The 25178-nt window shown below is 55.8% G+C and overlaps 1 protein-coding gene across 10 annotated transcripts in view; it reads left to right on the top strand.

Moving 5' to 3' along the window:
- The window catches only part of LRP8 (LDL receptor related protein 8), an 80262-nt gene that overhangs the window by 34222 nt on the left and 20862 nt on the right, over positions 1-25178 (top strand). For 2 of the 10 annotated variants that reach the window (XM_086717025.1, XM_086717029.1), the window contains exons 3-11: positions 1229-1351; positions 9045-9173; positions 12318-12710; positions 13643-13765; positions 14557-14679; positions 18202-18321; positions 18415-18540; positions 21598-21772; positions 24061-24288. In XM_086717025.1, the coding sequence (XP_086573151.1) occupies positions 1229-1351; positions 9045-9173; positions 12318-12710; positions 13643-13765; positions 14557-14679; positions 18202-18321; positions 18415-18540; positions 21598-21772; positions 24061-24288 (1540 nt within the window). Of the gene's footprint in view, positions 1-1228; positions 1352-9044; positions 9174-12317; positions 12711-13642; positions 13766-14556; positions 14680-16689; positions 16729-18201; positions 18322-18414; positions 18541-21597; positions 21773-24060; positions 24289-25178 lie in introns of all 10 variants that reach the window. The other 8 variants (XM_086717028.1, XM_086717030.1, XM_086717033.1 and 5 more) reach the window with 6 other exon arrangements.

Below are 25178 nucleotides of genomic sequence, written 5' to 3'. Positions count from 1 at the left end.
CTGCCAGGCTGTTCAGGCCAGGCGGAGCAGTTGCATGGCCCCAGAGGCAGCCAGAGGGCCCGTGGGAGGATTTACATAATTCAGCGCTGGTCACTGGGAAGAAACGTCCCTGGGAGCAGGTGAGTCCCGGCCCTGGAGGTGTGGGAGCCATGTTCCCATACAGTTCATTGTCCCCACTGAGATCAACCCTGAGTCGGGTCCTATGCTGAATATGACAGTATCCCTACCCTGGAGGAACATCAGGCCAGTAGAGGGACAGGGAGGAAGGCAAACCATGTTCCTGCCTTCTTATCCCAGTTTTGTTACCAGCTGTGAGATCTCAGCCTGCTACATAAGTTCCCTGCGAGGGCACGGAACACCTGTTTCCTTAGCTTGTTCGAACTAAGGCTGAAACCATAAAAACAGCAGTAGTTGCTGCTTACCTCACCTTCTGTGCCAGGGTCTCTTTCCATATGCTTCACACATTGTAGCTTGTCACTCCTCCTCAGAGCCTTTTTGTTTTCTTCTTCCCATTAAGAAAACAGAGGCTCAGAGGTTAAGTAACACCCCTAAGGTCGTACAGATAGAGAGAGGCAGAGCCGGGATTCAGACCCCCATGTGGAGCCTCCCTTCCAGAGTGTCTAAGTGCCTCTTACTCTTAGGAGACTGATTTGGGTCTCTTACCCAGTAGATGCTCTTTTCATCACTCCAAACAGAACATACCTCATTAATCTTGTCTCAGAGTAATCATTTGCTTTTAGGATTCATTAGCAACAGCTCCCTGGTGCTTCCAGAGGGGCCTGGTTGGGGGGAGCAGGACAGGCCAGTAAAGGGACTGAGAAATGGCTAAAGGGGTGACTGTAACTGCCATCGGTGATGGGGGAAAACTTCCTGGAGGTGGTGGCAGTGGAACTGGACTTTGGGGGAAGAGGAATATGACAGGGGAACAGGCAGTCCCTTGGTGGATGGGTCCTGTCACCCTTGTTGGACCTGAGCTCCTGAACTTGCAGGCAGGGCCAGGCGTCACCTGCCTCCACCTGGTGCTCAGCAGATGCCTGGGGAATGACTAAGCGTTTCTCTCCTGTCCTCTCTTGGTAGGCGAGGCACTACGTGGCCTGGTGGGGTGGTGGGAGGTCATGGGGTCCTGCTTTCAGACAGAGCACATCCTGGGCACCGCAGTGCCACTTGACTGTATCCTGAAAAAACCTGTGCCCACCAGGCCCCTCACGTTCTTTTCCTTGCCCCGCAGCCAAGAAGACCTGTGCGGACAGCGACTTCACCTGTGGCAACGGCCACTGCATCCCGGAGAGGTGGAAGTGTGATGGCGAAGAGGAGTGTCCCGACGGCTCCGATGAGGCAGAGACTACGTGCAGTGAGTCCTGGCCCTAGGGCTGAGGGAGGGGGCTGCATGTGGGGAGGGTTGGGGTTGGGGAGGGGGGTGGGGCTCGGCTTCCTCATCAGAGCTTCCTTGCTGGGAGGTTGGGAGGTTCAAGTGAGGCAATCTGTCAGACACAACTCCACACCGACCTTCTGCCACACCCTTGGGGGGCCCCTGGCAAAGAGCCAGGTGTATCCAGTGCTAGTTTCTGGTAACTTCTTCACAGGCCTCTTGCAGGTTGAGCCCTGCTCCTGGAGCATCAGGAGCTAGAAGCAGCCCTTCTGCCCAGAAGCACCCAGAGCATATCCTCTGGGGCTCTCTGCCACACACACACACACACACACACACACACACACACACACACACACACAATTTTTCTGGAGGGTTCTGATCATAATTCTAGCAGTACTGGTAACAGCAGGAGCCTATTACATGTTTACTGTGTGCTAGGCGCTTTGTGTGCTAGGCGCTTAGTGTGCATTAATTCATCTTCTCCTCGCAGCAGCCTTTGCAAAAGAGGACACTGAGGCTCAGAGAGGTTGAGAGACTTGTGCAAGACTACCCAGCCAGGACTTTGAGGCCCCTGCTCTTTCTTCTGCCCTGAGCTGGCTGAACCCAGGAGCCCTGGCCTCCATGGCAGGCTGGGTGGCAGCAGGGGCAACCAGGGGTGAGGCAGAGGGCCAGAGCCAAGCGCCAGGCCCGCCTCCCACACTCAGGGCTTTGTCTCTCCGTGATTTCTTTTCCAGGCCCTAATCCTCAAAGCAAACTCACACCCGGCAGGTCATTCCGTGACATTTGTTAAATTAAAAAGGAGATGAGAAGGGGGCGGGGAAGGACCCAGGGGTCCTGAGGCAGAGCCTCAGCAGAGTAAAACTGAGACAAAAGGTTGGGAGGGGGGAGCACGTGGAGGAGGGTAGGGCTGGTGAACACCCAAGTCACACTCCTCAGGGGTCACATCTGCCCCAGATGCAGAGGTGGGGACAGTGGAGGCCTGCGTCCTGTCCCTGTCTAGGGCTGTGGCTGGTGATAACTGAGTTTCCTCGTCTCTTAGCAACAGAGCTAGCGGTCTCCTCGTGAGAGAGAGAGAAAGGGAGAGAGAAAGGGAGAGCAAGAGCAACCCTGGCCCAAGATAGGAGGCTCCCTCATTTCCTTGCGCGGCTGCCTCTGCCTTCCCTGGCCAGGCCATCCGCCCTATCCTTTTCGTACTCCCCACGCGGCCAACCTGTCCTGGAGCTTGTCCTGAGCTTCCTCCTGAGCTGCAGAAGGAACAAAGCCTAGCCACGCCCACTGTGACTCTCATCTTCAGCGCAGTTTCGGATCCCCGTTTAGGGAGAAGGAAACTGAGGCCAGGATGGGTTTGGCCACTTGCCGGAGGCTGCCTGGCTAACAAGGGGCAGAGTTGCATATGGCTGGGAGTGTGTGTGGGGGGAAGGGGCTGTGGCCACAGGGGGCTTTGCAGGGGGACTGTAGTCAGCCAGTTGGGCCATCCCAACCCACTCCAGCAGTCACCATGGACGAAGGAGGCAGCAGGGGGATGGGGGGAGCTTCATCACCATTATTATTGGGGTCTGTCCTGCTGCCTGAGAGCTAGGCTCCCCCTTCTCCCTGTGTCTCTGCCTCCTTGTGTGAGTGTACATTTTCATCTTCCCTTACCCTATCTCTGGAGTCCTCTCCACCCTGCTCTCTTGGACCGCCTCCCCCCTCTGCCTGCCCCTCTCCTCATCCTCCCTCTCGCCCTCCCTCTCCTCCCTGCCCTGCCCCGCCCCACGTTTCCCTCTGGCTTTCTCCCTCTAGCAGTTGCTGCCTTCCTATCTATCCCTTGGCAGGGGCTCTCCAGCCTCCCCCCTCCTGCCTCCCAGGTCTACTTTGTGCCCACAGTTGAATAACTAGAGGCCCAGAGAAGTTGGGGGCTTTGCTTCCAGGACGCACAGGTTGCTTGTGGCTGGTCGGCCTTCTGTGATAGAAGACGAGTGGGCTCGTCAGGCTCTCAGGCTTGACGGAGTGCCCGTGGGAGCAGGACTCAAGGCTGCACCCTGGGAGTTGGGAGGCCCAGCTCTCCTCTGGACTCTCCCAGTGAATTTGCTGTGAGATCCTGCACACTTTCCCATCCCTCTTCGGGCCTCAATTTCTAATGTCTCATAATTCCAAAGACCATGATCTAAGATTCCTGGACTCCTAGCACCTTCCTTGTCCCAGCCGGGGCACAAGGCCCAGGATCCCACTTCTTGTGCCAAGTTACATTGGTCAGGGGCAGGCAAGGCCTGTGGGTAAGGAGGGCTGCCTGGAGGAGGTGGGCCAGAGTGGGACTTCAAGGGACAGGCAGAATTGGGGGCAGCAGGACCTGGTAGCAGGCTTGCTCACTGCCTCCCCACCAAATGGGGAACTTGGTAGCTGACCCACTGCTCATTTAACTGGTGTTGCCATAGCAACCTCCACAGCCTACCAGGTTCGCCTCTATAGCCTACCAGGTTCCTAAGGACTATGCCAGCTCAAAGAAAGATTCCAGGCAATAGTAAAGTATAGTGGGTTTGGTTGTGTGATATATTTGGGTCCAGGTCCTGTGAGACCTCAGGCAGGTTGTCCAGTCTCCCTATGGCTCAGTTTACTCGTCTGGAAAATGGAGTGATGGCACCTGCCTTATGGGGTTACATGGATGAAATGAAAAAAATGTGGCAAAGCATCAGTGCTGGAGTAAACGGCAGTGCTACTTTTATTACTGCATCTTGATCCCAGTCTCTCTCTCCCACATACACCAGTTTCACATTTTAGAATAAGTAGGAGGTTTGCATAGAGAGGGAAAGGCATTTGGGAGCAGGTCCCCATGTTCTTGTGTTCCCCCACTATGTCATCTGCCCTTAGCTGGCTGGGATTTCTCCTGGCTCTCCTTCCTTCTGGTTCTGGGTTTTGTGTCTATCAGATACGGCCAAGAGTCACAGTAGGAAAGCCTGGGACATTTGCCTAATGAAAGTAGCATTTTAGCTCTAATTATAGCTCACTTGATTGGAGACAGCTTCTCACCCACCTCCAGGCACATGATGGGAGGAGTACAGGGTAGGGGTGGGGAGGTTGGTCCAAGGTGAGTGAGTTGCAACTTTGGGTACTGATTACTGAAAATGGGATTTTGTTCATCGTCTTAGAACCTTTCCACTGGAAGGGGGACCTTACTGATGAACCAAGTATACTTTCCTACCATAGATCAGTAAGTGGAGGCCTGGAGGTTTTTGGAGATCACCTAGCAAGTTAGAGGCTGACCAGCTAGAAGGACTTCACCTGAGCCCATGGGAAGGACCATGGGCGTGACCTCTCCTGCATGACGGGATGGCCCCATGCTTTGCTTCCTGCCAGCAGCAGGACACTGGTAGCCCCCACCCCCGTAGTCCCTGGCCCTCCTAAAGCTGCCCATCCCCATCTGGAGGTCGTCTGCCCCTAAGCCTCACATGACCTGACACCACAGACGTCTCGCTCACTAAGCGGCCATCAAACACCTTCATTCTTTTATTTCGACAGACATTTCTCTTTTTATTAATTTGTGAAGTCATAAATTAAAATGGATTGGATTTCTGGGGCAGGATTCTCTGGGAATTGATAATGCCTACAGCCACTCCAGCATGCAATTTCACGCCCTTGCCGGCTTTGGAGGATTCCTGGTATCTGAGAGATGGGGGGGGTTCTTCCTCCTGCCTCTCAGAACCTCTGGGACGCTTGACAGCAAGCCAAGGCATTCCTCGGGGCATCTTTCTCAGAGAGAGGCGTTTGGGTAGAGCGCGTCATCGTGGTGGGCCGTGTGGACTCTGATGACGTGTACCCCCAGGAACGAGACCGGGGCCCTCCCAGCACTGTGCGTTTGCCTTTCATTAAACAGGGGCAACTGGTTTCTGAGTTTGTTCCAGGCTCTGAGTGTAGAGATTTCCATGTTTCCTCATTTAAACCATCTACCAACTCTAGGGGATTACGTTACCCTATTTTCAGGTCGAACCTTGGTACAGAGAGGTTAAGTGACTTGCTGACCTGCTTCATGTTAATAGATGGTTTTGGACCTAGGTGTGCACGACTCCAAAACACATTCATGCTCCTTGTCCTGCACTGTGCTGCCTGGGGCGGGGTGGGGGGGGGATCTCTGGCTTCAGTTATCCCGAAAGTGGACAATAGGTGGCCATGTTGCGGTCCCCACCTGAGGAAAGGCCCAGGGAGCCTCCTTCCTCTGGTGATCCCTCTCCAGCCCAGAGGTGCTGGTGGGGACCAATGGGGCCTGCTTTTCTCACGGGCAGTGGTTAAGTGCAGTAAGTTAAGCAGTGTGTCTGGAGGTAAGAGACCTGGGCTCAAAGTCCATCTCTGCCTCTGTCCACAAGACTCTGAGCCAACGACGTACCCTCTCTGGGCTCTGCTCTCCTCGTCTGTAGAATGGAGGTGGTAAGAGCACTCGCCTCATAAGGGGATATTGTACGCCAGCCCGGACCAGCCTCCCGGGGCTAGGCAGTGAGGAGGCCTGACCCAGGAGCCTGGAAAGTGAGGTTCGCCTGCTAGCTTCGGGGAAGAGCTGCATTACAACAGAGACGGTGAGGTTCTAGGAGAGAGAGGTGGTTGGAATACCTGATATTCAGTAGCCTAGGCAGGTCCCTCCCCTCGCTGGGGCTCTGACTGCTGTCACTATAGTGGGCGTTCCTCGACGTGACCTCTTGGGTCCTAGCATTCCAGGACGGTGTCTTGGCTCTTTGAGGGTACGAGGGCTGGTGTCAGGCACTGCTGAATCTTCCGGAGCCTATAATTAGAGCTGTCTATTTAAGGACACAGCAAATGTCTTATTAATTATAAAGAAAGGAAGCAGACGGATTGTTTAATCATTGTCCTTGCTGAAAGGTTATGCAATTAACTATATAAATATTCATTAAAAGTTCAAACGGCTGCGTGCTGCACTGGGGTATGCAGAACCAGGCCCTGAGAGGTAGGGAGGACGGTCAAGGGCCATTTCAGTCACCTGGGCTTTTGGGTGTAGAGTTTGGGGCCAGTTCAGTCTACCTCTCCATCCACGGGGGCGTGCAGGCTTTGATGGAAAGGGCAGGCTTCAGTCAGAAGCCTCTCTGCCTCTGCCTCTGCCTCTCACCTGCTGTGCATCTTTGTGCCAGTTCTTTGGTCTCTCTGAGCCCGTTTCCTCATCTGCAGAATGGAGTGCTTACCTGAAGGCCTGCTGCCCTGCTCTACCCCAGGGGTGCTGCTATGAAGATCTTTGTGAATGGCGCCCTTGGAGCTGACACCTCTATCCTGCTCATCTGGGAGGGTGAGGGTGAAATGAGAAAATGAAGTAGCCTGGCACACCGTGGGTGCTCAGTAAATACGGCTTCCTTCCAGCTCCCCGTGAAGTTCTGTTTCCTGAGGCCTGGCTCAGGGGTAAACGGTCACCTTGTGCCTCTGTCTCATTGCTCTCTCGGGAGCTTGCACGCATACAGAATGCTTCTATCGCTTTTATAGGAATGCATTTAAAACGGATAACATATCCTATATCTTTTAGACTTGCAGAATGTTAACCCAGTGGTTCTCAAATGGGGTGCATGGGAATCACCAGGGGTTGAAGAGCGTTACTGAAATGCAGATTCCTGGGCTCTGCCCTCAAAGTCTGGACTCAGCCTAAGTTGAGCCAGGCCCAGGAACCTGCTTTTCCCACAGCCCCCACACCCCACCCTACAGTCAGGAATCTGGGAAACACTGGTTGGCTTCGGCTCCCTCTTGTGCGTACTGGGGTCCTACAGTGCAGGGGTAATAGAGGTGCTCCGGAAGGGCCCCACCTCCCAGCTGCCAGACCTCCTTCACCACCCGACACCCTGCCCCAAGGCAGCCTTTGCAGAATGTCTTTTTTTTTTTTAATGTTTATTTATTTCTGAGAGAGAGAGAGACAGAGACAGAGAAGGAGTGGCAGAGGGGCAGAGAGAGAGGGAGACACAGAATCCGAAGCAGGCTCCAGGCTCTGAGCTGTCAGAGCCCGACACAGGAACCCATGGGCCGCGAGATCATGACTTGAGCTGAAGTTGGGCGCTTAACTGACTGAGCCAGCCAGGCGCCCCGCAAGGCAGTCTTTGTAGAAGATCTGAGTGTCAGCGCTCTCTAGGGCTCTATGCAACAGTTATTTGGGAAGTGGAATTTCCATAAAATGAATCCTGTGAATCCTGTGTTCCCAGCAGGGTGCCTCGTATTTCATGACATCTATTCCTATGGATAACTCTGGGGTCCAAGGTACTCCTGTCCCTTGGTATAGTAGTGTCTGGGGGCCCTTCCTCAAACAGCTGCCCCCTCTCCCATCTTACCTGCCCTTTTCTCCATCTCTTGTGCCACTTCCTCCCTGCTATGGAAGCAGAGAAAGGGGACCTGGTCGGGGATGAGAGAGCGAAGTTGAAGGGGGAGGCAAGAGTGACCTCTGCCTGCAGGTGCAGTGGACTCTGCCAAGTGCCCGGCATCGGACACAGCTGACTTTGAGTCCCCGCTCAGTTCTTACCAGCTGGGTGACTAGCACCCAGGGCTTACCACCATGTCTGGTACACAGCAGTACCCAATAGATACTCGCTGAGTGAAGAGACAAGTGCTCCTCTGTTCATCTGGAGGAGAGTGCATAATCATAAGTGAGCACTGGGCCGAGTGTGCTTCTAAGTGCCCTACAGACATTAACTTGGGAGTCATAACAATCCTATGGGCCAGGGAATAGTATCCTCCCCAATCTATCGGCACCGAGGTGAGGACTGTTGACCAAGGTCACATAGCCAGTGAGTGACTGAATCCATGCCCAGCAAGCCAGGTTCCGGAGCCCATGCACTCGACCTCCGAGCTGGAGGCCTTGATATAATCCTTGCCCTGCTGGGTTTTTGTGAAGATGAAATGAGTGCCTAGCTCGGTGCCTGGCACGTCCTAGAGACGACTGAGTTTACACCCTGGAAGGTAGTAGGGAGCCAGCCACGGAGGTCCGAAATGCATCTACCACAGCTGGGTCTGTCACGTGGCTCATCCTGGGACGCTCAGGATGAGCGCCGTCCCCAGCCCTGATCAGGGTTCTCATTCTTTCTTCCAAATTGAGAATCAACCCTGGGGCTTCAGGCCCCTGATTGAGTCAGCCTCTGATTGCGGCTGCAGTAATTATAGCTGTGTGGTCCCGCTGGGCCCTGCCGCACAGCACTGCTCGCAACAGCAGGCTTGGCACCACTGCTGGGGGAGCAGCCAGGAGGGGGTGGGCTGCACCGAGGGAGCTCTTGGGGCTTTGGTGAGCCCTCCAAATCCACAGGTTCAGATCGCCGAGTCACTGATCTGAAAGCTAAACCGAGGCTAAATTGGAGTATATTTCACCCCAGGGCACACAGAGGGGAGATGACAGAGAAGCGTGCAGCTTTGCGTTGCTGGAGCTGAAAGGGGAGGTTTGGAGGGAGGGGGGTGGGGCTGGTGAGGCAGTCAGGGAGGCTTGAGTGCCAGGGGCCAGGGACCCGCGAAAGGGCGTTAGACAGGGAGTGGGGGGATCGGATGTAGGATTCGGAGGGTCTCAGGGGCAGACAGTGGCTGCTTCTCAGATGAAGAAACCGGGACCTTGGGCAGGAGGGCCCTGATGGATTCCCAGGGGCTCAGGCCAGGTGGCCGGAGTCGGGCAGTAGGACTGGTTGGCGCCATGCCCTGGGTCCCCCTTGCCTAAGCCATGCCCTTGTGTCTGTCTCCACAGCCAAACAGGTGTGTCCCGCAGAGAAGCTGAGCTGTGGACCTGCCAGCCACAAGTGTGTGCCCGCCTCGTGGCGCTGCGACGGGGAGAAGGACTGTGAGAGCGGAGCAGACGAGGCCGGCTGTGCCACCTGTGAGTTGGGTTAGGTCGCGGGGTCTACAAGGGGGTCAGGCAGCACTGGGGAGCAGCAGCCACTTCTGGGAGGGGCCTTCTCTCTGGGGCTCGGTGGGTGGAGAGCAAAGGGTAACGATCAGGACACTAGTAATGGCCAGGCACTCTGGAGAGACATTTCCTGCTTTCATCCTCACAACCACCTCACGAGCAGCCATGATCATTCCCATTTTACGGGTAAGGAAACTGAGGCTCAGACAAGTGAGGAAAAAGCACCCGAGGCTGAGTGATGGAACGGAGATTCAAATCCAGCTCTCGATAGCCAAGCCCAGGAGTACTTCTACCATATCTGACATCTGCTCATCCATTCCATCCGTCTCCACCAACCTCCGAGCGAGGGCAGGGGGCCAGAGCTGGGACGTGGCAAGTAATGGTGGCCGCCTGGGCCAGGGCACTGGTGGTGCCGGGGGGAGGGGCAGACTCCTGAAGTGTGAAGGACGTCTGATGCTGAAATCTCAGACTGGTGAGCTCGAATGTCACAGGGCAGGGAAGACATCCCCAGCAGCCTCGGCAGGGACAGATGGAAGTGGTCATTGGGGTAGTTCCACATCAGTGAGCTTCAAACACAGGATTATCTCCTTCCCAGGGAGCAGGCCAGCAGGTCCTGGGCCAGTGGGGCTATGCTTGTTTCCATTCGATGGACACCTCCTGTGTGCCAGGCCTGGAGCCAGGCTCTGAAAGGATGATGAGGTGAATCCTACGCGCTCCTCCCTCTGGGAGCTCATGATTAATAGGGGAGACAGACTGGCTGTTGATAACGAGGCTGCAGGCTGGGCTGAGATAGGGGTGGTTTGCAGTATTATGGGGGCTTTTGCCAGGCACTTACCCACCACTGCCTCCTACCCCACTTCCTCCACCAGCCTCTATATTTACATCCTCTCCATCCTCCCTAGCCCAGAGGAAATGCCAGCTCTCTGGAGCCTTTTGAGTCACAGCATTCTAGATTCCAAGTCTGGAGTTCTGAGGTGTCTGAAGCAGGAAGCATCTGGGTGTGGGGGGGAGATCCTGGCTGGGGCCAGCAGTTTCAAAGCCCTGGTGATGGCATTGGCCTGTTTCTTCAGCTGTGATGATTTTGCGGAGCTTCGCTGGCCAATGAAAATCCACTTCCCTCCTTACCCACCCATAATCAGATGTTTCCCCAGCTCTAAGGGCCATCAGCCCCTATTGCACAGGGTGGGAGTATCTCTAACTAGGGCACGTCTTGGGAGGGAGATGGGGAGGTGAGGGGAGGCGTTAGAAGGTCTCACTGAGTGTCTCTGCTATAGCTCCCAACCACCTGGGCAGAGGAAGAATTCTCCTTCTCTCCTCCCTCAGAGCTGCTCCCATTTGTGAGTGCTGGGAGTGGGGTCTCTGGATGCAGATCTGAGAATATGGCTCTCGATATTGCTGTCAGCTTTGAACCTCAGGGAGAACTCAGTATAAAGAAGCACATCTTCCCAGAACGCTAAACTTAGTGAGTCCTTCCCCCCAGACATGTGCAGGCTGAGTCTGGCAGGAAAGAAGGGAGCTAATCTAGGCATCTGAGTAATCTTGAGGGGCAGACACCACAAGGTAATGTGTGCTTTTCCCACCAGTGCCCCAACATCCCAAAAGCCCAGAAGGGGGGAAAAAAGCAACTGTCAGAAACTTGATAGAGCCGTCAGCAACACATGAGGAGCTGCCTACATTGTGAAACTGAAGACATCATTCTATTTTATGTCCAGTAACAATGAAAAATGACGTTTTTCTATCAGAAAAATTAAAACAGACTCTTGGCGCCCCCATGTGGAGAGATCTGGTGCTGCTGCCACCACCACATTACCCAAGGCCATAGCCACTGCATTCATGTCCCACCTGGGTCCCCACGCTTTTTCATGGCCTCTGTGTAAGGAATGAAGTAGGCAAAGGTGAAGAGGTCGCTGCTCGGAAAACAGCTTACACTCCAGGAAAAGAGGAGAAAACCAGAAAGCTGAGAGGGGTCAGAGTAGGAGAGAAGAGCCCCAAACCTGAGTTCTGGTTCTGTGCGACCCTGGGCAAGTTGCTCCTCTCTGGGCCTCAGTTTCCCCATCGGTAAACTAGTGGTTGGGCTGGTGGTCTCCAAGGCCCTCCCAGGTTCTGAACCGAGCAGTTCACCAGAGAGAGGAAGCCCAGGGCCCCAGGCAGGGCCAGTGACCTATGCCCTTAACTACTGCACATCCCTTAGTTACCCCTCACACCTGGGCTGGTCCAGCATCCATCCGCTCCACACCGTGCACTGCCCGGAGCTCTGTGCCAGGCCCTCAGGACAAAGCTGGGTCAGTCTCAGAACCTGTCCATGCGGTTGTCACAAGGGAGACAGAGAAGGTCATCAGGCCCAGACACTTGAGCATGCTGTGAAGGGCACCCGAAAGGAAAGCAGAGGTGGAGGGAGGCTTCCCAAGTAGGAGAGCCAAAGTGCGTTGTGAAAGAGGTGGAATTGGGGCCCCTGAACGATGAGAACTCCTCATTGTGAAATTGAGACGGTGGTGGGCAAGAGGTGAGCACCCAGCAGATGGAACAGCTTGGGCAAAGACCTGGAGGTGAGCAGGTGGGCAGATAGTCTAGTATGGCTGAAGCCACGGTGTGTGCAGGAGTGAGGTGTTGGGGTAGAGCAGTGGTTCCGTGCCAGTGACCTTGGATGCCAGGCCAGGGGACTTAACTGGGATAGTGCGGGCCAGGTAGGGGGGTGTGGGGGGGGAAGGGGCCTGGAGCTGTGCTGTTAGGAGACAGCTCCAGACCTCGTTACCTGGGAAAGGTCAGTGTCACGTTAGGTATTTCCTAGGAATATCACAAGGCCCTTCAAGACAGGCAGTGCCCTGCCGCGGAAGCGCTCCTAGCCCCACCGCCATGCTGGAGGCGGGACGGGAATTCTCGCTCCCAGTGAGGCTACGGAGGCTCAAGGGAGGGCAAGCGTGGGCAAGCGTGTTGCCCAAGACCCCCCTGCATGGCCCCGGATTGGAAGCCCCCGTGCAGTCCCTGACGGCACATCCACCGTCGGGCCCCGCAGAGCGCATGCGGCCGGTGGGCGAGGGTCAGGGCCCCTGCAGCGGGGCCGGAGGGGCCGGGGCGCCGGGGCGCCGGGCCGACCCGGCTCTCTGTCCCGCGCAGTGTGCGCCCCGCACGAGTTCCAGTGCAGCAACCGCTCCTGCCTGGCCGCCGTGTTCGTGTGTGACGGCGACGATGACTGCGGCGACGGCAGCGACGAGCGCGGCTGCGCCGACCCGGCCTGCGGGCCCCGCGAGTTCCGCTGCGGGGGCGGTGGTGGCGGCGGCGGCGCCTGCATCCCCGAGCGCTGGGTCTGCGACCGTCAGTTCGACTGCGAGGACCGCTCGGACGAGGCGGCCGAGCTGTGCGGCCGTGCGGGCCCCGGGGCCACCGCCGCGCCCGCCTCCTGCGCCGCGGCCGCCCAGTTCGCCTGCCGCAGCGGCGAGTGCGTGCACCTGGGCTGGCGCTGCGACGGCGACCGCGACTGCAAGGACAAGTCGGACGAGGCCGACTGCCGTAAGCCCCCGCCCCCCGTACTGCGCGGCCCCTGCGCGGCCCCGCCGCCCCCTTCCGGCCGGCCAGATGTGCGGGCTTCCGGGGCGTCTGCCCCGCCCGCCCGGGTTACCTGGGTTACGGTGGGGCGTGGGCTTGGGGAAGGTGGAGTCTTGTTTGAGGTCCCCAAGGCTCTAAAGCTGCGCGGTTCCGGTCTAACCCCACAGGTCAAGGGTCTTCTCTGGTCTTGCCCTCCTTGTCATGCCTCCCACCCCTGCCCTTCCCTGCCCGCTGGCTCCAATGCCCGAGACCTTGAAACACTCAGGAGCTCCCCCAACCCTCCTTACCTGCTGGGCTTGCTTGTCCTTCAAGGCCTCAATCCTCCCAGCTGGGCTGGGTCTCTCCCCCTGGGCTACCCTGAACCACCCTATCCTACAGCGTGGCCGACTCTGTGATGTCCTCTGTGCATTCCTCAGCCCCCCCCCCCCCCCCCCCCCGGCACCCTTGAGCTCCTAGAGGATGGAGAGCCTCTCAGTAGCCTCTGGGTTCCCCACACCCCACATAGTGCCCCGCATGCAGTGGGCACTCAGGAAGGGTTTGCTGAAGGGATGAAGTCATTAACCAATGAACACCAACACTCAAAAAAAGGCCACGTGTTGGCTGTAGATGGGTGGCCCTGGGGAGAGGCAGTGGATGGGAAAACAGGAGACCTGAGTTTTAGACTGGCTCTGCCAGCCAGAGTGCTGTGTGATCCTGGGTGAGGCCTTCCCCCTCTCTGAGCTTCAGTCTCCCCATCTGTATACTGGAAGTGCCTTGGCCAGGTGTCCTGTCAGGACTCCCAAGCTCAGCCACCGGTTCTGTTCTTGCCAGGGGTGGATGGGGGCTGGGGCTGGGGGAGGAGAGCTTTTCCAACACCATGTTGGCCCTGACGCTCCTTCCTTGCCCTCTCCTGGCAGCACTGGGGACCTGCCGTGGGGATGAGTTCCAGTGTGGGGATGGGACTTGTGTCCCTACAATCAAGCGCTGCGACCAGGAACAGGACTGTCCGGACGGGAGTGACGAAGCTGGCTGCTTGCAGGGTGCGTGGAGTTGGGGGCAAAGGGGAACATCCTCCTCGAAGAAGAGGCCTGAGCATTCCCAGGCTCCAGAGAGAGCAGAGTTTGGAGAGATCTCCCCTCGGTCCCTGAGCTGTGTCTTCCCTTGGAGCATCCCTTGCCCCCTAAATTACCCAGATTTACTCCCTGGAGGCCTACTGGCCCCAGAACCAGATTTTAAAGGACTTGGCAAAAAGCTGAAAGAGGCCTAGGGGGATGTGAAAAGACACTGCAGGAAGTCCAGCCCCCACCATTTGTCCACACCTGAGCCTCCAAGTGGCTTCCTTCCCAGAGTGAGAAGAAGCTCAGTCCCCTGCTGGGAGCCTCCTTAATTCTCAGATGACTCTCTGGGACCCTGACCCTGGGTCATCTGGGGAAATGGATAAAGGGTTGGGCAGTGAGGCAGCCTCCCTCATGGAGGGTCTCTAGGGCACAGGTCTCCTTCAGATGGTCAGTCTAGCCCCCAGGATCTCCACAGGGCTCCCATTTTTCCCTCTCAGGGCCCCAGTACTGCCAGATCAGGTGCAGACACCGCCACCTTCTGGCCCTGCCCAGCTAGATGATGCTTGGGCGTCCTGATTATCCCTGGGGTCCTGTACTTCTATGAACAGAGCTCCCACCAGCCCTGTATTCAACTGTCTGTCCTGGGCCCTGTAGAGACCAGGAGGACTGGGGCTGGAGCTCTGCTCACCTCCCAGGGACCTGGCCCAGCCCAGCCCAGCCCTCCCTGCCCAAGGTCTCACAGGTCCTGTCCACTCTCTTGTCCGGCCCGACAGAGTCAACATGTGAGGGTCCCCGCAGATTTCAGTGTAAGAGTGGCGAGTGCGTGGACGGCGGGAAAGTGTGTGATGCTCAAAGGGACTGCCGGGACTGGTCGGATGAGCCTCTGAAAGAGTGTGGTACAGTACCTGTCTACTTCTGGATGCTGGACTAACCCCCCACCCCCACCCCCTCCTGGCATCCCAGTGGAGGCCCGTGCCTGCCATACTGCACACATTCTGTTCTCACCCTCTCTCTGGACTCGTGGGCTGTCCTGTGGCCTCAGACGGAGCTCTTTGCCTTTGGGGCCTCGTTCTGCATCTCTACAAATCGAACTGCCTATTCTTTCCAATCCGGATGCTCAATTATGCTTCCTCTCACAAACTCGGACTCTCCTCCTCACTCCTTCTGCGTTCAGACCTCTGAGTATGTGCTCACTCTGAAACTTTCTTCCTCAGTAATTCTGCCCTCCTGACTTAGCCAGGGCCCTGGCCTCTGAGGCCTCCCAGCCAGCCCCCTGCAGAGGGAGAGGCAGGGGACAGCAGGCAGGTGGCCAACTGAAGTGGATCCCAGGGCCACCTGGCTCAGGCCAGGCCTGGGGTGAGGATAAGGCAGACCAATCAGCAGAAGGTAGCACCAACCTGACCCCGAGGAGGAGCTCAGACAATCTGGGAGACAAGACTTAACAGGCTGGGCGTGAGTGAGGGGCAGAATGAGGCAACGGTCCTAATAACTACAGCTGTCAGGGTGTGTTCCAAGCTAAAAAGAAGGTCTGGGCTGTAGGTGAAGTGAACATCCCACTGAACATGCTGGAAACCCAGTGTGGGCTCCAGGAGGGTTTATTGCCAAGGTCAGGGGTTTGAACAGAGAGTTCCTGGGGGGACAGAGCCTAGATCGGACCCTCCCTTCCTGGCAGACTCATTTCTACCCAGCACCTCCCATCCTGGGCACTCAGGGGGGTTTCATTCTCTAGAACTCCCCAGGAGTGGCATATTTCCACCCCTTTTTGAGATTTAAAACTTGATTTTGAATGGAAGAGTGGTTGGGTGAAGGTCACTCAGGCTCCACCTAAGCTTGCAGGACAGATTCTCCTCTTGGGCCCTCCTGCCCCCACCCCTCCGCCAAGGGCCCTGCCGGGTAGAGTTCCAGAAGAAGAAGCCTAGGGAAAAGAGGATAGAGAAGTGGGAGCAATGGAGCCTAACCCCCTACCCCGCCCAGATTGGGAGTTCACCAGGGACACTAACCTACTAAATCTCTTCTTTCTGGTCTTTTGCATGATATACCTGAGAGAAGTGTGTACGCATGTATTTGTGTCTCTGTGCTGGTGAGAGGCCAGTATCTGTGTCCGTGGCTCCTCCTCTGAGTGAGGCAAGGGAACCGCATCTCGTGTCTCTGCGTGTCCCCGCATCTGTGTGAATGTGTCTGTGGAGTCCACAGGCCTGTCGGTGCCTTTGCACATGAGCTGGTGCGTGTGAGCATGCAGGTAGGCGCACGTGCTGGGGAAGGTGACACTGCCCCTTCCTTCCCTGCTGGGCCTCAGATGCCACTCAGGCCTCTGGACCACCACCCCTCCTCCCCTGCAGGCCCCCAGCAGAATCAATCGCCTCCAGGCTAGATAGAATTGGGAAGGCCCAGACATGCCCTTCAGCCTCCGCCTCGGCTCTGGCTTTTCCAGAGCAGGGGCCACAGAGTCCAGACCCACGACCCATTCTCTTGCCCCCAGGCACCTCGGCCCTGGAGGACTCTGTGCTGTCCTCTTTCATAGAAGCCTGAGCCACTTTGAGCTTTCCCTTTTCTGGGCCATCCGACACATGCCAGTCTGGCAAGTGCTCCATAAATACAGCTGTTGAGTTGCTACTACCTGGAGCTTCCTAGAGAGGGAAAGGGGGGCAGCAAGTGGGGGCATGGATGAGGCAGTGGGTGAGTGGTGAGCAGATGGATGGACAGCACTGGGGGGATAATACGGTATGGGAGAGGGCAGGGAAGGTTTGGAGTGACAGAAGATTCCCGGGGGTGGATCCCCACACAGACCACCCCAAAGCTGCCATGGTACTGCCCACCCCACTGGGCTGGGCCTTCCCAGGGCTGGGCCTGGCTGAGTCACCCTGAGATCCTCCAGTCATGGGGTTGCTGTCATCTTGTTCTTTCAGTTCCACCAACGTCCCCGGGAAACAGGAGGAGGCCCAGGGGTAAAGGGGTCCCTATTCCCTAAGCATGGCTCAGGCTGGAGCGGGGGCACCCACAGCTGTGCATGGCCTGGGGTGGGCAGCTCAGACCAGCCATGTGCATGGCCATGGCGGGCTCAGCTCTGCTTGGCTTGGCTGGAGCGGCAGTGCACGAGCCTGGTGGGTAGAAGGGTGGCATGGCACCTTCTCTTGGCTTGCAGAATTCACCTTCTGGGATTGCAAAGCTCAGAAGATGCTATGAGAACATGGTGAGCCTTGGTCCTGGCCTCCTTGACGTCCCCTAGGATTCTGCCAGAGGGGATGAGGGGGTGGAGGACGAGGAGACCGGGTAACCTCCTGGCATCCCTTCACCCTTTGTAGCAGTTGGTATTCCTGGGACCAGGCCTGTGGCTAAGTGTAGGAAGAGGGACGGGTGCTGAGAGGAGAGCAGGTGGAAATAATCTATTGTATTTCATGGTGGGAGAGAACTGACCAAGCAGCAGCTCTATGTAGAAAAAGCCCGGGGTCTTAGATAACCACAAGCTCAGTAGGGGCAGCCTTTGTTGTTCAGACTCCCTCTGGACGGCAGACTACAGGGCCCTGTCCAGGGAGGGACATGGACAGAGGGAATATGTCCAGAGGAAGGCTCTTGAATGGCAGGGCACCAGAAATTAGCACTTAAAATTTTTTTTAATCTTTATTGAGAGAGAGACACACACACAAAGTGAGAGTGGGGAGGAGCAGAGAGAGAGGGAGACAAAGAATCCAGGCTCCAGGCTCTGAGCTGTCAGCACAGAGCCCAACATGGGGCTTGAACTCACAAACCGTGAGTTCATGACCTGAGCTTAAGTCAGACACTTAACCGACTGAGCCACCCAGGCACCCCCACAAATTAGCACTTTAAAGGAGATTCTGAGGGAGCCATCAGACTCTGGCCAATCCCACCCAGTAAAGCTGGAGTGGAAGCAGAAGCTTCAGGGAGGCCAGTCCAGTGAGGAGGAGCTTTATAATGGCCTGTTCCAGGTGGAACCAGCTACCTAGGAGGAAAGTGGGCTCCATGAGGCTGGAGATATTTAAGCAAGGGCATTTCAGAAGGGGTTCTTGGGGTATCTTGAGAGTTGGATGTGGTCCATGTACGATGAGGTCACAAGGAAGAAGGATTTGTAAGAAACGTGTTTGTGAAAGGAAAGAACTCAGGCAGCCAAGCTGCCTCTGATAGACAGAGCTCTGGTCTGGGAGGCAAAGGACCTGCGTTCTGCTTCCACTTTGTCCCTGTATTTGTGTCTGGCCTTGACCAAGGACCTGCCCCCTCTCTGAGCCTCCTCTTCCCTAGTCACCCGGTTCATGAGACTGAGGCTCAGTGAGGTTGGAGAGCATCCTGGTTCTGTGGGAGTCCCGCTGCCCTGAGTCTCTGCTTCAGCTCTAGGCCCTACCCCTCTCCTGCCCCCACCCTAGCCTGGGCTCCTGGACCCTCAGGAGCCTGTGTCCCTTCCCCAGGGCTGAACGAGTGTCTGCACAACAATGGCGGCTGCTCCCACATCTGCACTGACCTCAAGATTGGCTTTGAGTGCACGTGCCCAGCAGGCTACCAGCTCCTGGACCAGAAGACCTGTGGCGGTGAGACCCTCCTGTCACACCCCCCCCCCCCCCCCCCCCCACCAAGCGGAGGCAGATCCTCCTGCCAGTTCTGACCTGGGCTCCTCCCCACAGACATCGACGAGTGTAAGGATCCAGACGCCTGCAGCCAGATCTGTGTCAATTACAAAGGCTACTTTAAGTGCGAGTGCCACCCGGGTTACGAGATGGACACGCTGACCAAGAACTGCAAGGCCGTCGGTATGGGCACCCTAAGGTGGGGAACAAGGGGGCAGCTCTGCGAGGATACAGAAAGCAGCGTGCTTGCACATATGTGAGGAGCAGATGGGTACACATGCGCATATACACACACAGAAAGCAGGTGACACACACAGTGCTCAGACTGTAAGTATACGTCATCCACACAACACATTCCACACTAACACCCACACAGACCCCGCACAGAGCCACCCAGTGTAGCCCACAGAGACTGCACATGCACCACTCACGACGTATAGACCCAAGCTGGACCATGCAGACTACACACACAACACGGGTAGTCCACACAAAGCGCATGACCTGGGCAGAGCTACCCGTGGGTCAGCTCAGCCAGCTGAATCCATCCTATTCCATTCTTTATAGTGAACACCTAACATTCTTGTAGGCATTGGGGATTTGGCAGGAAGCAAAACAGACACAGATCCCTGTCTGCCCTCATGGGACTTACATCCTAGTGAGTGAGACAGACAAGAAATATGATAAGTAAATACAGTGCATGACAGATGGGCCTACCAGGGAAAGAGAAATACGAAGTGGGGAAGGGGGGAGGGAGGCCCAGGAGGGCAGTGGGTTACAGTTTCAGGTAGAGTGGTCAGGGATGCCCTCTGCGTCATGAGGAGGTGACATTTGAGTCAAGACCTGGAGCAGGTGAAGGAAGGAGCCATGCATGTATCTGCAGGAACTGCATTTCAGGCCGAAGGAACAGAAAGTGCAAAGGCCCTAATTCAGGAGCACGCCTGGTGTGTTCAGATAACAGCATGGAAGCCAGTGCAAGTAGAGCAAGGAGCATAGGGGATAAATTTGGAGAGGTGACTCGGGGCACATCACAAAGGCCTTCTAGACCGTTGTAAGGGCTGACTCTTGATTTCAGTCCAAGTCTGGGGGAAGCTTTTGAGGGGTTTGAGTCGAGGAGGGACACGGTGTGCCTTACACTTTCACAGGCTTCCTCTGGCTGCTGTGCTAGGAGGACACTGTAGGGGGCAAGGGAAGAAGCAGGGAAACCATGTAAGTGGGTTTTGCCATAACCCAGAAGAGAGGAGAGCATGGCTTGGACCAGGATGTTGCAGTGCAAATAATGAGAAGCAGACAGACTGGACATACTTTGAAGGTCCGGGTTTCTTTGGAACGATAGGACTTACCAATCGAATGTGGGACGTGAGAGAAAAAAAGAGTCAAAGATGATGCTGAGGTTTTTGGCCAAACAACTGGGAAAACAGGACTGCTATTTACAGAGCTGGGAAAGACGGTGAGAGAAGCAGGTTCGGGGGAATATTAGACTGATTTCAGCATGTTAAGGGTAAGAAAACTGCTTAGACATCTAAGCAGAGGTTGTGAGGAGACAGTTGGACACAGGAGTCTGGAGTTCAGATGCACTAATACGATGCACGGTGTAGGTACTGTAACAGCACAGCAGCCACGGTAATGGACCTGTAGCCAGCAAACCCAAAAACATACCACCCCAACTGCACAGTATGCAACACGCACATCACATCACACGTAACGTGTGGCCTGTTCTCACCCCACGTGGGATGCACGTAACCCACACCCTGAATTGTATACGTGCAGTGGCAATGCCACCCAACTGCCGCGTAATCACGGACCCCCGCAAATGAACATCTCAAGTGCAGTCACACAAAACTCAGATCATCAGCACACTGGATTCCTGTCACGGATGCAGCTCTCAGTAAAAATCGCCTCAAGATAACCCCTTAAGCCCACTCCTGCCTTCCGCAACATAGTGCCCCTGCTCTCGTTTTGGGATGAGGAAAATCGCACGGTCAATGGCAGGGCCTTGAGGTTGGCTTTCCTTCTTTCTCCTTCCTGCACCTGGAGTCCTGTTTTTCTGCGCTCTCTTTCAGTACCGCACCCTCCCTCTCACTCCCACCCTGCTCCATCCACACATGGGTCACGGGCCCAGGCCCCACGTGGCTCCGTGCCAGTCCTGCCCTGCCCCCAGGGAACACATCAGCTTGGCACAGATGCACAGTGACAGGGACCGGGTGGCCTGCAGAAGTGTCAGCTGAAACACAGGGAGAAGGCCCAGGCAACTCCAGGGACACGTGTTGCCGCTCAGACAGTGCTGGTACCTGAGAGTGGCCGGATACATCTAAAAACAGGCTGGAAAAGTGGCAGCCAGAGTTAGGTGCTAGTCCTAACAGGCCTGTGGCACAGCGGTCCTCACACTGAGTAGCCAGTAATGTCTGGGTCACTAGCGAGCTTCCTAAAATATAATCCTAAATCTAAAAATGGGTTTTGTGTGTGCACGGGCTGTCATGTGTTGTCTGTTGCACGTATATGATCTGTGCCATAACACGCATCCCACCCCTGCTACCGGCTCAGAATAAAGTACAAACTCCACACCCAGCTCACGGGACTCTTCGAAATCTGGCCCCCGGCAACCGCTGAAGCTTCATCTCTTGCCACGTCCCCACACACACTGTGCCTAAACTGAAGACTCACGATGACCTCCCCGAGTCTCACCTCTTCCAACTCTCCCCCTAGTTCTGACGTCTGACCTCACACTGTAGCCTCAGTCTTCTTTCTAGAACACTTAATACTCATGTTGCCCCTTGAACTATTGCAGTGGGGCCCTACACAGGGGAGTTGGGGAGCAGCTCGTGCTAGGTAGAGGGGACCACTTTAGCAAAGGCCCGAGGTGGCCAAACTCTGCCATGGCTTGGTAATGACGGGTGGTCTGGTGGCTGGAATCGAGGTGTGTTAGGGGGTGATTGATGAGGCTGGAAGGGTTGCTCGGGGTCGCACCACAGGAGGCCTTCAGTGTGAGCCTAACGAAGTGGGCAGTCATAGAAGATTTGGGGGGAGTTTGTGTCTAATAAAGAGAAGGAAAATCGTTCTGTTATACATGGTACTTTGTACCGATGCTCTTCATACCTATATTTCATCTGCTCCTCTGAGCTGTGAGGCAGGAATTGCACCCCTCGCCCCGTTTTATAGGAAAATTAGGCCTCACCCAAGCCATCGAGTGACAGTTCCCTGCCTTTTGCACTGACCGTTTCTCTCAACCTTCCTGCACGGCAGCCGGCAGAAGCCCGTCCCTGATCTTCACTAACCGTCATGAAGTGCGGAGGATCGATCTGGTGAAGCGGGACTACTCACGCCTCATCCCCATGCTCAAGAATGTCGTGGCGCTGGATGTGGAAGTTGCCACCAATCGCATCTACTGGTGTGACCTCTCCTACCGCAAGATCTACAGGTGAGCAGTGCCAGGCCTGGGCAGAGTGGGGGCCTGAGAGGGGGAGAGGAATGGTAGCCTCTGTGCCCCGCCCACCCCCACCTTGAGTATCCCTCAGGACGGACTGGGACTTGGGAAAGGACATGCGATCACCATGGATACGGAGCTGCCAGACCTTCTCCTTCTCCTGGGCTGGCCTGGGCTGGCCTGGGCTGAGAGCTCTGTTGGGAGAGCAGCCCCAGGCACCTGGGCCTGACTGACCTCTGGTGGCCTGGTGGGGCAGAGCAAGACACAGGAAATGTTCCACTGGGGCAGAAAGGAAGACTTTCTGACTTTGGTGAGGACTTTTTTTTTTTTTTTAATGTTTATTTATTTTTGAGAGAGACAGACAGAATGCAAGCAGGGAAGTGCAAAGAGGGGGGGCGGACACAGAATTTGAAGCAGGGTCCAGGCTCTGAGCTGTCAGCACAGAGCTCGACATGGGGCTCGAACTCACAGACTGCAAGATCATGACCTGAGCTGAAGTAGGACCCTTAACTGACTGAGCCACCCAGGTGCCCCTGGTGAGGACTTTTAAAAGCAACTCGTGTATCTGTGTGTTGGATTCTAGGGATGACTGAGGTTGACTCAGTCAAAGATGACTTCAACCTGGTCCTGCCTGGAGGATCATAACATAGTGTCATAACATAGTGACATCTATTGTGGTGATCTTGAGAGAAAAGTACAGAGGGGGGCCTCTTACCCAATATGGGGCACCCTTCCTGGCTGGCACTACCCGCAGTCTGATGCCATAGTCAGTGGACTTTGGCTCTCCAGAAGTCCTCACACAACATGAGGAGGTCCTCTCATAGGTCTTTCTCAAATACCACAAGCCTGCCTCCCTGCATGCCTGGGCTCCCCTTTAGACGTCATGTCCTTTGTTTGTCCTGAGATCCACATGGCAGAACTGCTGATGACCAGGCATGGGGTAGACTGTTAAAAGAACGATTGGATGGATGGATGGATGGATGGATGGATGGATGGATGGATGGATGGAGGCAGATCTATCAATTCCTACTCATGGACAATTTGATGCCTACCACACCCCCAACATACAGACACATACTCAGTTCACACACACAGAAGCAGCTAGAGCCTTGCCTGCCCAACAGTTATGCCTGGAAGAGGCAGGATTTGATGACAGACTACCTATTCTGGGGGTTTCCAGTTTCTGGCTTGGAAGGTTTTGTGGGCAGTGATGCCATTCTCTGAGATCTTAGCAGTAGAGGAGGATGGGGTCGAGGGTGGGGGGTTGCCCATTCAGGCTGGCTGAGGGGAGGGGAATGGGGTGGGCAGTTTTGGACATGAGTTCCAGGTGTCCATGGGACATCTGAGAGGAGCCAGCTGGCTTTATAGTCTGGAGCTTAAGAGAGTTGTCACAATGAGAGAGCCAGAGTTCTGGGTGGCAGTGGGCACTATGGAACTAATTAACTAGAGAGAGGACGTGGGGGAGAAGAGAGCCTTGGGAAGAACAGCATTTGGGAGACAGAGAGTCCTGTTAGTGTTGCCTCTTGAGTGTCTACTGTGTTCTCAGCCCCTATTCTCCATTCTCACTGGCACAGCCTTTCTGCACACTCTTCATGTCTCACCCGGATGCTGTAATGGCCTCCTAGCCAGTTTCCCTGCCTTCACTCCCTCCCTTTCCAGTGCATCAGTGCCACAGTGATCTAACATGCCTCTCTGGCCATGTCCTCTGACCTTTTCAATTACTCCCTCCAGAATAAAATCCTCACTGCTTAGCATGGCCTGCAGAGCCTGTCAGGTTGTGGCCCCTGCCTACATGTACTTCCAGTCTGTATCCCACATACTCAGCTCTACCCCCACCGAATACCTCACTATTCCAGAACACATACCTCTGGGCACCTGAACATGCTATTCCTTCTGCTTTCTGTTCCTTGCGCTCCTAGCGAACTAGTCTTTCAGGACTCAACTACAGAGCCTTCTGCAGCTCTCCAGGATAATGGAGTCTCCATTTCTCTGCTGCTCTAGTCTCTGATGCTTTCCGTAGTCACATTGCACTGTAATTACCTGTCTGTAAATTCCCGTCTCCCACTAACCTGAGCTCCTCCAGCCCAGAGGCTGTGGCTGACTCAAGCCTGTATGCTTGCCTTGGTGGCCCAGGAAATGTGTTGAATAGGAAGTAGCCAAGTTCCTCTCAAATCCACTGCCATGGCCTAGAGGGAATTGAGAGAGGGAGAGGGCACCCAGGCAGCTCCAGATGGACCCGTGGCTGGAACACCTGCCCCACGGCCAGCTCTGGTTGCTCCTAGCGCCTACATGGACAAGGCCAGCGACCTGGCAGAGCAGGAGGTCCTCATTGACAAGCAGCTGCACTCTCCAGAGGGCCTGGCGGTGGACTGGGTCCACAAGCACATCTACTGGACTGACTCAGGCAACAAGACCATCTCAGTGGCCACAATTGATGGAAGCCGCCGATGTACTCTCTTCAGCCGTGACCTCAGTGAACCCCGGGCCATCGCGGTTGACCCCCTGAGAGGGTGAGTGTCCCCACCCAGACTTCCCATTCCCCCACCAGTGGCACTGAGTCCTGGTGTGTCTGTCACAAGAGCTTTCTTGAAGACTTTGGACGGCCCTGAGCCGCTCAGGCAGCCCAAGGGAAGAAAGCCCGTGTGGGTCCCTCAGACTGTTAACCCCTGACCAGGGGTTCCTTGGGCATCGGTCCCAGGTTTCTCCTGGACTCCACTGCTTGCCCATCATATCATAGAATCAGAGCATGTCAGAGCAGAATCGGGCTCCAGAGATTGCCTAGTAGAAGCTCCTGGGGCGGGAAGTCTTTCCTCAGGCTGCTGCATGCCACAGGTGGGCATCTGGTGGCTGCTCCCTTGCTCCCAGGAACAGGGTTTCCCACTGGGGCTGTTTCATTTCAAGACAGCTCTGCCCACTAGAGTGTTTCGGATCTTTTCTCACATTCCCAAATCTGCCTAACTTTGACTTTCTGCATTGGCCTCTGGAGTTACATCAAACATGTCTACTCCCTGCCCTGCATGACAGCCAGCAAGACAGGAGGACCAAGATCACTGGGTCTGCTCTGCTCCAGGCTGCCCACCCCTGTGCCCAGAGTGCCCTGGGTCCCTCACCACCCAGGCTGCCCTGATCTGGCCACACCTCCCTTTTGGGGGTAGAGATTCTGAGCAGAGCAGGCCCCCTCCCTCCCTTCCTCAGTGGGGATGTCCTGAGAGGGCATGGTTTTCGGCAGCTGTGTCATATTAAGTTTACAAGGATCACTAGTTTCTTCCATTTACTGATTCCTTAACTGTTAAACAGGGATAAGAAAATCCTCTTCTTCCAGTGAGGACAGCTGGGGGCCAGGGTGGCCACTTGAGAGAATGTGTGAGGCCCCGGGCAGTGACTTGACAGCCGCCATTTA

This window comes from Puma concolor, chromosome C1 (assembly GCF_028749965.1).
Source record: "Puma concolor isolate L17-30 chromosome C1, mPumCon1.1.hap2, whole genome shotgun sequence".
Taxonomy (NCBI): Eukaryota; Metazoa; Chordata; class Mammalia; order Carnivora; family Felidae; genus Puma; species Puma concolor.
This window is presented reverse-complemented; position numbering and strand designations above follow the sequence as displayed.